The sequence below is a fragment of the Haliaeetus leucocephalus genome, unplaced genomic scaffold, assembly GCF_000737465.1.
Source record: "Haliaeetus leucocephalus isolate CR32 unplaced genomic scaffold, Haliaeetus_leucocephalus-4.0 Scaffold484, whole genome shotgun sequence".
Taxonomy (NCBI): Eukaryota; Metazoa; Chordata; class Aves; order Accipitriformes; family Accipitridae; genus Haliaeetus; species Haliaeetus leucocephalus.
This window is the reverse complement of record NW_010972920.1, coordinates 7,667,175-7,684,216: the sequence shown is the minus strand read 5'-3', so window position 1 is coordinate 7,684,216 and position 17,042 is coordinate 7,667,175. Positions and strand designations below refer to the sequence as shown.

The window sequence follows — 17,042 nt, the reverse complement described above, 5'->3', positions numbered from 1 at the left end:
GTACCCAGGTCCCACTGCAAGCCACTTCCCGCACCCCTGACTGCATTAGCACGGGAGTAATTCCAAGGCACAGAAGTGTGAGGGAAGCACATTCAGTTTTGTCCCAGCTTCGTGATCACAGAAACCAAGGCAAGTTCTTTACGCCTGCTTTTTACTAATTCTTTCGGGGGCTTTTGCCAAGGTTTTGACAGCGGATGCCTGCCTTCCAGGCAGGTGCGTGACTCTTCATCTTCCAAGCACAATTCCTTCTAAGTTCTCTCCTAGCTAGCACTAGATATTGAGCTACCACAACCACTGGACATTTGCTTTTCTAGTCTTGGTAATACTGTTTCACCCACCCTGTCAATTGCTTTCTCTGGGAGAGCCAGAAACATCCAAAAAGCCTCAAGGGTCAGTCTCCTCCACAGCCCTGATACTTGCCTGTTGCAATAAGGAGAGAGAGAGTTCTCCTGCCCGTGAGCTTTGTGTCCATCGGTTAACTTCAGCTTACTGGGCAGTACACAGCAAAACACCAGGCTTTACGGTTCGGTTTTCTCTTTCGCCCTCTCCATACCCCACCAGCACAGAGTTTGACGCCTGCTTCACAGGGAGACATTACCCACAGACAGCCCTTCCCACAGCACTAACCGACCGGTGCTCAGTTATAGCAGCATTATGTTTGGCACCTGCCCAGTTTCTGAAGGAGAAGAACCACACTTTGACATTTAAAATGAGTAAAGAAACTAAAAGGAAAGAGCCAGTATACCCAAACCAGAAAAAATCAACTTTAAGGACACAATATTTGAAAGGGCTGACAAGTCTAAGTTCAATGATGTTGAATAACCCTCTTCGAAAATTATCTTTATTCTGTCCCAGATGTTCACCCTCGCACCTGAACTCAGTAAACCTTATGTCCTGTTCTCATTTAGAGACCGTAGGAAAATTATCCACAATAAACTTCATTCTTTTTCCAGGATTAAGAATTGTATATCGTACTCGCAGTAAAAATCTGTTTTATGCATTAGGGAGAACACAGGACTGAACTTTTTTTCAAGTTAAGTGAAGACATTTTTGCATTTTGATCATAAATATTCTCCTGGTCATTTTTGGCAAACCTGTCAAAAGACATTTTATGCCATTTTGCAAGACATTGTTATTGGAGGAAAAACTTAGACTTTGTATTTAAACAAAATGTGCCTGAAACATTGAAAAGATGATTTAATGTTAACAATTCTGCAACTCAAGCAGTATTTGGGCCAAAAACTGGCTCCAAAAGATAATGGCAGGCAGGAAAAAGACTGTATTTCTAAAGAACATAAAGAAATAAGTCTAGAAACCACTTCAGCAGTTAAAGAGAGGATGGAGAGAGATGTTCTTCTCACATGCATTCTCTTCCATTCACTGAGCCTCTATCGTTTTATTAAAATTAATCTCACGGAAACATCCAAACAACAATAAACGTGATTAACCCAGCAGAAGAAAGAACGCCTCTATCTTTGATTTACTCTGAAGCATAGAGGTGTTCAGGCTTATATGGCCTCACACTGCAAGCAATTTGATTTGGTGCCAAGGCACAATGTGTTCGGTAAAACATGCTGTGAAAAGTTCAGCTCTGAATTAAAACCCACTCATTTAAATGACAGGCTAACAGAAGATACTTTTGAAGTGCCCTGTCCTACAGTGCCCTCATCAGTAAGTTCCAATGAGAGGCTGAGGGTGCAAAAGTGCTCACTGGACTGGATTATGAAAGGACTACGTTGCTGATGTGCTTTGACCAAAACCGGATTTTTGGTTATTTTCCAGAATTCTGATAAGAGGGTTTCAAGTTGCTAGTTCACAGTAACAGTGATCTGTCATTAGGAACGAGAAGGGGAATCATCATACCTTTCTTTAAATCTCAGCTTATCTGCGGCTTGGGACAGAGTAAGATTTTGAGTGGCCAAACAGAGTATTTAGGAGCAACATAGACCTTCTAGGGACTTCACAAATTTGCAATAACTTAATTTTTTAAAGAGTATCTTACTTTTTTTAAAAAATCAAGTTCCACAAACCCAACGATAAAAGGGGGAGCTTCCTACATTTAAAATCACTTCAGGCATGTAGGTATGTGTCAAGAGATTTGGTACCACGTGAATGAATGTGGTACCATGTGGATGAGAGGATAAACACTTGCAGGGATGGGTTTTTTCCCCCAAGGCACAAACAGCAGTCATGGGCCGGCATTCTCTCCTAATGTCCTAAAATTCAACGTGCAAAATTCCCTCTGATGGCAACAGGAGCCCATATACAAAAAGGGCAGCCAGGTCCTACCTGTCTCTCTCCGAGTTTCTCAGTTCAGATTCACGCCTTGGCGCACATTCCCACGGAATGGCGATCTAGTTTTGCTACTCATCTGGAGCATCACATAGTGTTATTTTTAGGATACAAAATTACAGACAGAATTCGTTACTGGCAGTAAAAACGAGGGTCTCTCTTTCCTCCCTTCAGGAATGCACGCTGGAGGAAAGTGCCAGGGGATAACGGTATGGCATTTAATTTTTGGAAACATCAGAAATATAATGGTTATGATAAATGGTTTGCATCCTGAGTCTCAAGTTGGAGTATATAGAATCCAGAAAAGAAGGATAAAGTAGTTTCAAATGCAGCCCTGATCCTCAAGGCAACTTTTCCAGTTTATAATTTTCCTAATTCCCTCTGTCTGTTGTACTATTAAAGAGTCAAACAATGAAAAAAAGAAAAAACCTGCACATACATCAGATGAACTAAGTAAACAACCTGCTTTTCCCCATCGTCTAATCCTTTTCAGTGATAGTAAAATTAAATGTTAATTATAGCAACAAAAGGTTAGAATAAGAGTAATAGAAAAGTTGTAATTTAAAAATAATAGATTTCTTTTTAAAAGCTAAAATGGTGTACAGAGTGGAAGTAAAGAGAGAAAAACCATAATCAAGGCCAAGAGATTACTTTTTAAATTTCATATTGATAATGTAAGTAACTATAGAAGAAATCTCTCTTAGATGCAAATTTTTCATAAAATGATACACATTTCTAAATAATTTTTACTCTCTCATGAATACATATATATAATGACTGCAAGAAAGAAAAGTCTTCAGAACCATCAATAAACAAATCCAAAAAATAACCTTACATACAGCCTGAAATGATATTTCTTGTTTACTCCAACAAGTGAAAGCGAGATTTGGCTAAAATTTTGACATGTAAATTCTTCTACTTACCTGAAAAACACCAGGAAAACACAAAATTACCCACTGAAATTCAGGGTTTTGTCACCTTTTTTTTTTTAATTTTTCTTAAAGTTTGTAATGGTTTTGCTTTACCTTTCCCTCTATTTTTCATGTCTGCGATAGAAAAGCTGAGTCCTTCTATTGTGGGGAAAAAAAGCTGAAAATAAGTTTGCTTAATTGCATTTCATACTGAGTGCAAGAGCAGAGAGCCCATAAGGACCTGTCGTCCTTGATATAACAAAGAAATAAGTAGAAGAGATTTTATCTGTTCCTGAACTATCTTGTGGTCATTTGTAACAGTTTTTGCAAGGAGGTTTTCTTATTCAGTAATTAGGATTCATTAGGATTTCGAGTGGCCAGCTTTAAATTACCAATCAACATTCCTATTTATTTCGATGGAAACAAACAACAACAAAAATCTTTCGCTGATGCCTGGCAGTGGTTTCAGGTTAGCCAAGGGATGTACAATTTTTAAGGTGCCTCCTTCCTAGTATGTGTAAAAAGGAGTTGCTTAAGACCAAAGATAAATGTTTCACTGTAATCAATCAGGGTATCTTAGCTTTATCTCGGAGAACTCTATGTTCGGCAAGCCTGTTTGGCAGCTTTTCTGGAGATCATAAATCAAATGATTCAGAATAAATTTCAGCATTTTTTGTAGTGAGGCCACTCCCCAGGTCTGCAGCTCACTGGGATGGTCTCTGGGATTAAACTGTGGTTGAGGCAGGAACAAATGAAGACAGTAATGACACTTGTTGCTACTCTCTTTAGGACCAGGAATCCATCAAAAATTCAGAATTTCATAATTATTTTTTGATACACGGATGTATACTCAGATAAACAGACTTAAACCAGCAATCTTACTACCTCTAAAATGCAGATTATACCACTGAAATTGTAAAATACAAAGTTTTGGATGATCTCTGTTACACTCCAAACTTCCACATGGGCATTTATTATGATGATTCTGCGCTTCAGTTAACTTCGGACACTCCACTCACTCAAAATACAAAATTCTTTGGCTTTTGACAGCTTTACAAAGGAAATCTGCTATTCACACCGTGAATGGAGCTATGTATTAATTTGCTTTTCAAAGTGCGTGCAGTCCACTTTGCTGCTGATAATCTGCATAAAACTGGATTAACGAAGCAGGAATCCTTGGGGTCACGACAGTCAGTGCGTACCGAAAGTGCCGTCCCATGATAGATTTGGCGTTTATGTCTTCCTGAAGAGCTAGAAGGGCTGCTTCTCTACAGACTGCTGTTATCTGCAAAGAAACAATAAAAAAACCAACAAACCACACAGCATTATTATTATAAAATATATTACTTGAAAGGAAGAAAGTGAACACAAGAATATCAACATACTCCAAATGCCAGGTACTCACAAGGACAGAGTTTCTCCTACTTTTTTTTTTTTTAATAAATGAGGTTGTAGGTGATTAGGGCATCCAAGAAACAGGGTATAGCTTGCAATTCAAACCACAGTAACATTACATTTCATATTACAGTATGTTGCAAATTCACTTGAAAATCATATTACCTTGCGCTAAACTCCCCGCAACACCTGATAAATTAAAACCCCAACAACCAGCGCTACATTTTTCTGTCCCCAAAGTGCAAGAGCAGATATTCCCAGGCTCTGCAGGCACTTTTCTTTCTCAGCTTTACGCTGGGAAAGAAGTAAAAACAATTAATTCAGAAAGGAAGGCTAGAAGGAGAGGGGTGTGTGGAAGGGGAGGAGGGTTAAGGTCTCATACCCTGCAATGTGTTTTTAAGCTCTCTGGACTTCAGACAGCGGAAACAGACTGATGCCAGTGTCACTCTAAAGACACATTACTGTGGTGAAAAGAGCTTGTGGAATGAAAAGAGATATTGTGATTTCCAGTGCAACAGGGAAAACAGTGATTGATATTGACTGCTCCCTTATATCTGTAAATGAAAGAGCCAGCTGAAACACATTTGTCCAGCTATTCAGCATATTTTCTCTGTTTGTTCACTTACTGAAAAGAGTTCCCCCCGCTTATGCTGTGCTAATGGTTGCCAAAGCCGTTTAGTAGCTTTTTAGAGGATTTAGCAGCATGTTTAGGAAGCTTTCACAAGAAAACATGCATGGATTTAGATGGCTTTGTCAAGTTACAACAATATTACTATTAGTTCTGTGCTGCTCTAATGAGCAGTGAAGCTAAACACTGCTGTTATGCATTTTAATGCTTTTCAGGACTTCAAAGACAGTTAAACATGGAAGCGTAGCCGAGATTTAGTGCACCAACTTCTTGCGGAGGTAAAGTAATACATCATCTAGAAAGTTAACGGAGGGATCTTGGTCTTTCTGTTCAGGTTTTTCTCTAAGTAGACAGTATGACTATTTCCCTGTCGCTAACACAAATAGAAAGCTACTTAAGAAAAAGAAAAAAACCCAAACCAGATCAAACTCCTCCCCATCATCCCTGCCTAACACAAGACCCAGAAATCTTTCAAAAGGGAGAAGACCGTTGATGGAAAACCAGATCCCAAGCACCCTGGACTCTAAGCGTGTGTTGGTCTTTGAAGGAGGGGTCCATTTCCCCTTGATAAATACTGCACTAGGGGCAAGTTTTCCACAAAATGAAGAAGAAGGGACCTTCTGGGGGTTTTCACAGGCATTATTAAAAAAAAACCAAACGCAGTACAGCAGGTTTTGACCATCCTGTTCCGCTCGCAGAGACCATCGCTCATCTATAGCATCAAAATTATGCAGCAGGGTATCACTACAGCACAAGACATTCACTTGTTAGGAGTCGATATGTTTTACTGAAGGAGAAGCTGAAGGAAAGACTGTCAAGAAAGAAGGAACACCACTGCCAGTCTTATTTCTTCCTGTTTCATTTGTACACTGATACACTTAGGAGCAATTTGCCCATAAGCTGATAGTTCTGATGATGCTTTCACCTTTTCTCTATGCTCTGCCAAGAGTATCGGTAACAGTGACGATAATTAACCTCCAAAGGATTTTTTTGTTTAATTTTAAAGACTGAATCTTAAGTTCTGTGATAACTGAAAATTACTAGACATGAGGCAGCACCAGAAAACTGATTCCCCACCACCACCCCCTGCTTCCCAGGGGCATTTCAGCTGCTTTTAAGGGAAGATGAAATAATTTTAAGGCATGAATTATCATCCTCTCTTTTCCTGGCTGCACTCAGAATTTCTGTGAACTAAATCTTTAATATATTATCGAGTAATAAACAGCAGGCTTTATGGCACAGCGTTTAAAATTTGGACCCTCGTGTCTGGTCACAGAAGTCACATGGCGTTGTTTCCATTCCTTGGCTAACCCCGAGTATCACGTTTCTGAGGTAAGAGATTCGACAAGGCAAGTTTGATTATTTTTCTTCGTTCAAGTATGCAAATGTAAAAAAAAAAAAAAAGAAAAAAAGGTCCTCACAAGCATTCTCACTAGCTAGTAAAGTGAAATCACTCGTGGAAAGCAAACACATGTGTAATACAGCCACAGCGAAATGAGAGTGAATTCATCTGGTGAAATGTGCTGCACTGTTGGCCTAAGGTCTACTGGTTTGTCATAGGTATGTCTCGTCACAGTCACGTTAGGACATTTCTTACTAGACCAAGCAACTGAAGGGTTTTTAAATGTCATTTCTGCCTAGATTAAAAAACAACACAGACTGGGTCAAGTGACACAAAGAGGGAAGGTACCAGAAGGGGCTAACTGACAACAAAGGAAGAAAACCAGCGGCTTTGCAGCAAGGCACAGATCCTTCCCAGGCTTAGCGGCACTCCAAAACCAGAGGCTGCATCTAGATCATCAGTTTTAAAACTTTGCAACAGACCTATCCTCAGTGAATTTGTCCAGTTACTTTCTTGAATCACTTCTCCTTTTGGCCTCCACAACATCATCCCATAATGAGTGCCACGGTATAATCATGCATTGTATGAAAAAAGCACTTTTGTTTGTCTTAAACCTGGTAATTTCAGCAAGCGCCTCCTAGTTTCTGCGTTAGGAGAACAGCGATTCATCTGTTGTTCCCCGTTCACCTTCCCTGTATCATCAATAATTTTACAGTTTTATCTCACCCTCTCTCAGTCAAGCCTTTGCAAGCTGAAGAGCCCCCAGTGAGTCTCTGCTCCTGCAGAACTTGTCCGTCCTTCAGCCCGTCCATCATTTCGTTTTTGCTAGTTCTGCTCTATCCTCTTGCTGTTGAGCGGCTGAAGCCATGTAGGGCACGGAGGGAGCTGTACCACGGCATAGCAGTGCTTCTGGGCTGCTTGCAGTTCCTTTCTTATTATTATATTTGCTGTCATATCAGTGCCGAGACGATTTTTCTCAGAAAAATTATCCACACTGCCTCCAGTATCTTTTCCTGAGTGACAATATCTAATTTAGGTCGTATGCTTGTGAATTTGAAGCCTGGGTGATTTTCTTTTCTCTCCATTGCATTTATCAGCGTGAATAGCTTCTGCCTGCCTTTGTAATGCTGTGAACCAACATTACCTATCTGCCAGTTTTAAGACAATTCTTAATTATTTTCAAATACAAATCCAAGGGATCACCATTTTTACCTTTTCAGTATAAAAAAAAAGACCAAAAAAGTGCAATCTTTTGGATCAATGTGTGTTGTGAGGAATAGGAATAACGTCCTCGTCCTGTTCCAAAGGCAAAATTGCAGCTCGGTGTATTGAAGGACAAAATAGATATTCTTGACTGCATCTGAATATAGAGTGGCTTTCAGCACTGACAATTCAAGCAATAATGAAGGCATTAAGTGATTGTCAGAAACAACAGTGATTAAACAGCAACAGACCAGGCACTAGGTAATTAAGCAATAACTACTGAGGTGTGGGGTGTTATTGCAGAGATGAATAGCCAGCCAGGTGTGGTTGAATACTATTGAACCTGTAAGTACCACAATATACCCTAGTGTGATTATTAATTATCATTATAAATGAAAGTTTAACAAACACAATTCTCATTTTCAATGGAATGAGGGCAAATTACTGACCTATGCGTTAGTCTGCTGTCTGCAGTCCTCTCTTAGCACGGAAATAATTCTGAATTAATGTAGTAAAAACAGATTATCATATATTTAAAGGACTGACTTATCATCTGAATGAGTGCTTTAAGATCAGAAAATAAACAACGAATCTAGAATCCTACTTCAAAGTCAAAAAGGCAACTGTATCAAGTTTTCCTGGGAGGAGAGAACTAAAATTTGCTCTCTGAACCACACACACACGGATCAGTAATAAGCAAAGCCACACACAAGCTCACAGCTATGGTGCAAACAATGATGAGTCCCCAAAAGCAATGGATTTACACCTAGTTGTTCCCTCCCTCCCCGTTTCACTCCCAGCAACAATAAAATGCCCAGTGCCAGTTACTGTTCTCTGAATAAACAGCATTCAGCATAACCCATCTTTCTCCCGAAACCAATGGTTACAACTGGCTGATTCAGCTTGGCCGATTCTCCCCCATTCTGGCATTAAGCACCAACTCTTTCCAGTGGACTGAAAGTCCTTTTCAGCTTCTTTGTATTTAAAGTGCTCTAAATAGCTTTAAAGAATCTTTAAAAAAAAAAATTAAAAAAAAAAAAAGAGGAAAAAAGAAACGAGCTTCTGTGTTAAAGCCTTAGGTATTTTCAAGAAAGTGGTTTTGTTAGCGCAGAGTCTGTTGGGAACACCTGTGAATGTCGGGTTTAATTGGGCTGCAGCTGGTGTCGATTGTGTGCGCAGTAACTGGCAGCCACTGGCTGGCTGTACATTGTGTTTCATTTTCCTTTTTCCTTCCTTTTTAACTTGCTCCTCCACCCCGCCAGTTAAAGTTGTAAGGGATTGTGTGTAAGAGGGATTAGGAGCCTGGAAACAGAATAGTACCCTGCGGTTTGTGAATAGCGTAAATTGTGGCCCTTCCTGGATGAAAACTACCTGCGAGACCGTGCGCCCATGCGGTGCACGCCTGCTAGGCAGCGTCAAAGGAAGATTGTGTATAGGTTTGGGGAGTTTGCTTTCCCGCTCTGTTAAGGAGAGATAAAAGGCTCGCACACGGCGTTTTAAAAAGACATGAATAACTCCCGGGTCAGGACATCTGTTTTGCGCTCAGGCCAATTCCTACCCGTGTCAGGCACCTCCTCTTAGCCCTGCGTCAGAAGCTGCTCTTTGGAGAGCAATAGCCTTATCCCCACAAAACCGGGGAAGTCGGAAAGCTCTTGGGGCCGCCACCTGATTGAGGAAAGAGGAGGGCATGGCCGCCTCTCCAAAACGAGTTGAGAAAACAAATCGGGAGAAGACACGCTGTAGGCAGAGAGGCTAAAAGCGGGGAAAGCTTGCCGACTGTATTCTAAAAACGACGCAAACGTCTCGATTCAATGCAACTCCGGCAGTGCACAACTTTCCGCAAGGGATTTGCACGAGGCTCAGCGCAGTGCTGGGCAGAAATGGTAAATACCTCTAGGTTTTTGCCAGCCCCAGCGGGTCACTCCTGCTTAAAAGTGTGGGACGCCGTGGCCCCTCTTTCCCCCCTTCTCCTTTGTGCAGGAACCACCCGCTGCTCCCACCCGTCTCTTGTGCTGGCTCCGGCGCTAAGCTGGTCCTTTCATTAACTGATTCAATGCACCAGACCATCAGAAAACTAATCCAGGGGGAGGGAAGGAAAAAAAAAAAAAAAAAAAAAAAAAGGGGGTTAGCTTGCTACTGGGGTATTGAGATGGGCTCACAGGGGCATTCGACAAGCACCAGTCGGCATGGGAGGAGCGGAGAGCACAGCAAGCGGGATGCCTCTTCCTCCAGTAGCAGAGAGCTGCTGGATCGCCTTCATGAAATTTTGTGCTCGCTTACCCTGTTTTAGCATCCCCACGCTGCTGCTGCTGCACGTGTCAGTCTGTCTGAACTAGCTCAGGTACCGCAGCGTGACGCTGGCTGGGCTAGGGAGACGTGCCCTAGATAACACTTTTGTACAACATACGACTTTTAAAGGTAAAAATACTACTTTAAGATGTCACAAATACCATCTTTCCTTTAAAATGGGCTAAACCGAGACGCTCTTAACTGGTCAGAGGTGGAGTTTTTGATTTATTTCAAAGGTTTAAATTTAGTGCTTCTCTTGTGTTTCGACTTTCCTGTTTCATGTATAAAACAGATAAAACAGGAAAACACAAGAGAACATGCCTTTTTTCTCTTCTCTGAGAAGACAAAGTCTTACAGACCACTACAAATCTTTTTCTGTTTAGGAGAAAAAGTTTCCAATACTATGAAATAATTGATCACCCTGCAATAAATTTTGATCTAATCTCTGAAAGACAAAAAATCACCCCTGTATGTGTATCTCTTCATTCCGCTCAATTCTATGATCTGTAGATTTAAATGGGATGGATTATACATACATTTCGGCATTTTGCAAATGGAAAATAATCTATTCTAACCAGAAAATGATAAAGTATATTAGCCTAAAGCTTTTCATACAGTATCCATTCATTCCTCAGATTCATGTACTGTACCTACCACTGGAGCTTTGGAGCGAATTTACTCAATTTATGATTGTCGCTCTATAAAACTTTCCCAACTAAAGTGTGCGAGGCACTCACAGGCCACACAAGTGCCTCAGTGAGACAGAGGCTTCTTTGATCTCGAAGCAACTATGTTTTAAAATGTTATTAGTTTTCCTCAAGTTAAAGTGCATACATCTACATGGTTCGGTATTCATGAACAGTGCCGTGGAACAGATGAGTTCCCATTCGTATTGCAGCCATCCTCTGCAATGATATCCTGTAACCAAATATTATTTTTTTATAAAAAGATAGACTTCTTTCTTCCTTGTTTATTAAAGAAACATTCAATATGAGCAGACGTTGGATAGTCTACTTTCAAACAGGTCTGTAGCGATGAAGCAGCACCTTCGCAATTCTTAAATAGAAAGGACAGGTATTATGTGTATCTCGTGTCTCTGACCCAGCAGGCTGAGCAAACAATCTCTGCTATTCCTGATTTCTTTTATGAGAAGTTGTTAAGGAAATGTAATTGAACAAAACCAGCTCCTTTAACGATGCCTGTAAGCGACCTTCGTTCAGAACAGCCTGCCCCAAATCTTCACTATTTAATCTACGGTTTGCTTATTTGTGTAATTTTGCAGATCGGTGCGCACGTGACCGTGCACGTGGGCGTCCGCAGCTTACCTGAGGTGCTGCACAGGGACGTAAAGTGGTTGTGCCACCTGAATACATCTGGTCTGACCAGGACGACGGTTCCCACTCGGCTCTTTCCGTGGTGGCCACGGCTGCCTTGGGGACCGCAGCAGAGACCACCAAGTCCTGCTTCTGCTCCCTCCTCCCACTCTCAGCCAGGAGGGCCAGGCTTGTCGGCCGGGGGCTGAGCCAGGCAACCGGCCAGTCGCTCTTGTGGGACAGCGGCATCACGGCAACAATTAAACAGACAGCGGTGACCACAAAATGCTGTGTTTAATTGCTCTTACGGTACCAAAAACCGAGCGTGGGTTGTGCCTGAGCAGCAGACAGTATCGCATGTATCAGTAGCTCTTATTATTCTATAAAGCTTAAACATGCCCAGAGAAGAGAAGGGAAAGATGAGGTATGTAGCCAAAATTAAGCATATGTATCATAACTGTAGCACATGATGACAGCTAAAGAGAATAAACCAGAGCCTTCAGTGGTACATGCTAAGTGTCATCACACATACCTCTGCTCATCCCGACATGTTCTAACAGAGCAAAGCTTTGACTCCATCTGCAAGCTTGCTTTCTTCTTCTTTCCACTCTCTTAAAAAATATTACTAGATGTGGTATCCTTCCAAGCAATATACAAAACATGTAAATTCCAATTTAACTTTTGTAACTACAAGCCCAAAATGCAGCTATTTCCTAAAACGCACTCTGTCGATATGGCTCCCGTCGCTTTGGCAGAGACATGGCATAGCTACACCTTTCACAAAGGAATTCCCTAACAAAACGAGTTTTTACATGCTGGGACTAAATATTTTTAAAACAGCACTCTCTGCCAACTTCAAGTTTCAGCTATATTTGTGCAACTAAAAAAAAAAAAAAGTCACACATGTTTCTATACAAGATTAAGCTGCATTTCTGGTTAACCTCAGAATTATTTCATTTTTATATAAACATTTAATGAGAAAGTTTAACTTCTTCCCTTCAATGAGGAAAAGGAAGCCAAGCCACTAGAAAAACAAAGTCTTTCTATATGTACGTGTGTGTGTGTGTGCACGCACTCATTTTAATTAAAAGTAATTAAAAGAATACTGCTTTCTCACTCACAGTATGCCGTTACTACAGAGGACCCGTACACAGAGCCAATGCTATTTTGCTGAATGCCGCTAGCAAGACAGATTGAATTATGCTACTAAAAATTTAAACTAGAAGACTTGGTGGACATCATTAGCTGTAGTTGTCACGAGTTTCTCTCTAGAAAAGCAAAACAAAAGAAAAAACTACAAAACAGATTTGGCAGCTTCTACCTTATGAAACCTATCATAGTGTGGGTGTTATGCAGTTGTTCCGTTTGCTTGCTTTCTCTTCGGATTTTGAGGCAGACAGATACAAGGTTGGGCGATTCGTTCAACATATTCTGTATTTCTTCCACTGAAAAACAATTCATGCCTTTGCTTCTCAGATCAGTAATTCCTTTCTCAAGTTTAACCTGGGAGAGTAGCAGAGGCCTTAGACTCCTATCAAAACAAAGCAAATAAAAGCAATCCTGCAAAAGGAATTGGGAGAAGGGCCCTCCCTTCCCTAAAAATATTTATTTTTTTCGTCAATAGAGCACAGCCAGTCTGGAACTGTCTTTCAATTCCTTTCAGCTCCAGCAGCATTTTTATTACATTATATCACCTTTTAAAGATTGCTAGAGCCCTAAACTTTTGAATCCACCCAGCAAAAAATTCTTTTTTCATGGGTTTATTTAAACTCTCCCTTTCATCGTGTCTTTGGAGCTATGGCAAATATTGTCTCTGATTTGGATCTTGCATAGCAGGTTAATAAGCAACGGTATTTGTAGTCACCTACGTATGAGAGATCGTAACACAATATAGTAAAAGCAAACAAACTCAGTTAAAAATAATGGCCAGAAAGACTAGCAAATCTTCTGGAAGCTTAGTGTTTCTATCAATTTGGATAGAAAGCACACGGATCCTATGATAATGAGAGTAAGAGAGATGTATACTTTCTGGGTCTCCGTATGGCTATTTACACGTGCATACACGTCCTGAGTTGAGGCAGGGAGGGAGAAAAGACATTTGTTGTGTAGGGCCTTTAGACTGCAAGAAGAATAATGTCCCTAATGGAAGCTCTCTTGCTTTTATTTATTGGGGTCTTAGCTCCTGGAAGGTGCGAGATGTCTCCTGTGGAGTATCTATTTCCTCAGCAGAATGGTAGAGGAATTTCAGACTGTTTCTTAGTTTACCTCTTCAAGCTTCCCATGGTACCCAGCTGCTCACGTTTCCCAGGAAAATCAGGGAAGAGGGCTACTGCATGCCTGTATTCCAGGGAGGCAGAATATGGCTGGAAGGACAGTCAGACCTAGAAAGCAATGCTGTCAGCCACAGCTAGATGCCTGCATGTATGGTTATTACTCCTAAAGGAGAAAGCAATAAGGCTGGTAAAGAACTTAAAGTAAGTTTTAATGCAAGTTTTGCTTGTGCAAGAAAAAAAAAAGAAGTATTTATAGCAAGAAAAAAACGATGACTGATACAAATACATGTAACAAGAAAAGTGGTGTACCAACAATTACCTTGAGTTAAGGATTTATGTAAGGAGTATATTTTAATGGAATAGAAGTCAATGAAATAGCAGTAAGACAGACACGACAGTGTAACCTGTGGTTCCCAACAGTCAGTCTAAACCAGTGATGCACTGGTCACCACCTCTTTTTGATCTGGCCCCTTGATGAGCCTGTTCAAGTGCTAACCAGCAGAAACCAAATGCAGCAACACAGAAGAGAGTAGTTTTTGCTGGTTTAGCACCCTGAACTGGCTCACCCAGGATGCAGGCAGGAAAGCAGGCAAGGGAAGAAGGCTCTGAAGGCAGGGAGAGGACGAGACTGCGGCAGAAAATGGGTTTAAAGCACACCGAAGCTTAGAGACATACTGAACCTACATACAAATGCTTTCACTTGTGCAACTTCTTTCACTCATCTGCCAATTCAAAAGCCAATGCAAGATGCATCTAATTAAGAAAAATATACGCCTGGCCTATATAGAGAAGCATTCACTGGTGCAGATGGCCTTGTGAGCGGCCCTTTCAGGTGGGCAGCCCTCACATTTCCCATAAGGACCTCGGTGTCCTGAGTTGTCACCCCTCAATCTACTGGTTTCAAGATTTGCATGCTTAAAAAGACCCAGTATTTTGAGTTATTCAGTCACAAAACAATTAATACAATTCTTCTGTCAATAACAGCATATGTGCTAACCACTTTTAGGTTCAATAAAAGCTTCCAACAATACATCTCGGGTGTATCCCTGCTATGTCTACTGAATACAGTCCATAGGTAAATGTGACCCACTGCTTCTGGTCTAAAATTACCCAGTCCAGTGAATGACAGTGCGTACCGTGAGGGATTCGCAGCACTATCCCAAGGTACCAGCTTCCTCACAAGTGGAGCAGCTTGTCACCAGTATAGTTGGCCCCCATCACTCTGGGAACAAGCCATGGAACAGAATGAGGCAGCGTAAGGTAAAATGCTGAAGTGTAAGAACCTGTAGTCAGAGCTGTCATTTACCTTCAGTGAAAAGTTATGAGTGACCAGATTAACAAGGCATCTCCTTTTCCATTGTTAACATGAAAGCTTCTCATTTGAGCACCCTCCTGCAGCTGAGAAAACTGAATCCGTGTCATGTCTGAAAGTCACTTCAGTATTCTGGATAACCAGATCTGCTACTCTGTGGATAACAGATCTAATGTAGCAAATTTCTCCATTCCTTCTCTTTCATACTTGCAAACTCCTTCGCAGTTTGTGCCACGTTATTGCAAAAACCTCCTCGGTCTCTTGGGTTTTCTCCCCCTCCTTCCTTGTCTAGGCAAGACAATGTAATGCAAATTTCCAGCGCTATGAAGACTTAGAAAATGGGTCAGTTGCATTTCTCTTCACTTAACAAAGATGTTTTATGTTCAAAACTTATCCTCAATAGTTTTTGCAATTATGCATAGGAGGAAGCAGAGGAGTCTCCCTTCCCTTTCTTCCAGGTTGTATTCAGCTTGCTTTTTAATGTTAACAGCATTTGAACTTCTAAGAAGTTGCAGACTAGCATGACACACAAAAAATTTAAGGCCAAAAATTTATGAAATTTATACTTAATTGCATTCAGCCATGAGGATCTCCCTAGAGCTCTGTGATGTTTGCTGTCCTTGGCCACAGTGCTCTAGATTCAGCGTTCCCCACTTCAAGCCCTTGCCTTTGGTGCTTGCACCAAAGCAGAGCAGCTCTGGGCCCTCTGCACAGGAGGCACAAATCCGCAAGCCCCCAGGAGCCCCTCAGGCCACCCAAGCCCTGCAGAGAGGCACCTACCTCTTCCCAGCATTGACAGCGAGAGGTGAGAGTGATCGCACCCATCAGGTAGGTGCTTAACATCTAAGGAAGGCTGTCTGTAGACACTGTCACATACAGTATTTACTGTTTTCACAGTCACTGAGATAATGCCAGGTGTCTCCCACCCTTCCTGGCACCAGGAAGATTTGCCAGGATCGCATCTAACACCGGGGCAGAGGCTGAGGATCAAGGGAGGAGGGAATGACGCCCGAAGGAGCTGCTATAGCTGTAGCATGGCAGATGATGCCAGAAGAGCGAGCTGAGAAAGGTCAACTATAACAAAGCTAAGGACCACAGCTGAAAAAACCTCAAAAGCCATCAAGAAATGTTAGTGCAACCAGCAACAGGACTGGCCTGTGCAACTGAAGCGCTCCCAGGGTGCCATGTTCGAGGGACAGTTACAAATGGAAGTTACTGTAAGATTTCCTGCAGGAGCATGTCTCTTGCTACGTGGCTGGTTTTACCTACCAGAGTGCAAATCTGCCAGAGAAAAGCTTCTGCTCCCCTCAGTTTGCAGCACTAGAGAAAGGAATTGTATCAGCTCTCTTTGTCCAAACAGCCACAAAGAGAAAAGAGGAAAGAAAGATGAAGGGAACAACTATTATGGAGAGCAATAGGAAAGACAGACAGGACCCTTGGGCTGGGAGGGCTTTTGGCACAAGGGAAGGAGAAAACGAGGGAAAAAACACCCACAGTACTGTGGGTTGTACAGATCGTAGCCAGCCCTCAAATCTATAGCCTGAAGAGTAAGAACCAAAAGCAGTCTTAGCCTGTACTGCAAGCCTCTGTACAAGAAATATGCAAGCCTGGATCTTCAAAATATCTAGCAATCTTCTTTGGGGGAAGCTGGGCGAATACACAGGAAAAGATCATCTGCTCCTCTTACCTGCAGCAAGAGGAGGGTGGACTCCTCTTGGTAGAGCCTGCAGCACACGTATGCCTTCTCATGAATTTCCATAAATATTTTGCTACGCTGAATTGTGCAGCCAAGTTATAAAATTACACAATAAAGCACAACTGCTCTCCTCGGTGCCATTCTAGCCTATCTAGCAGGCTCAGAAATCACCTAGCAGTCCATTTTGTGTGGCACAGAAGTGTAGAGGAGGATGCTAAGGATGACAGCATCCAACAGCACGTGTCAAGTGGCTGTGAGTGGAAGAGGCAGAAAATAAAGGACACCTTAATTAGTGGGCAACACTGACAATGTCTTTAGCGCCCACTGCTCTGCCTTCCTAGCATAGATTTCTATAACTGGTATTGTCCCCAGCCCCTTGTCAAGAGAG

General features: G+C 41.7%; 1 protein-coding gene across 1 annotated transcript in view; it reads right to left on the bottom strand.

Annotated features, from left to right (window-relative positions):
• Positions 1–4,311: 4,311 nt before the first annotated feature.
• SPATA5 (spermatogenesis associated 5) overlaps positions 4,312–17,042 on the bottom strand; it is a 203,453-nt gene continuing 190,722 nt past the window's right edge. Inside the window, exon 16 of the mRNA XM_010575615.1 lies at positions 4,312–4,488. Within this exon, the coding sequence (XP_010573917.1) occupies positions 4,312–4,488 (177 nt within the window). The remainder of the gene's footprint in view (positions 4,489–17,042) is intronic.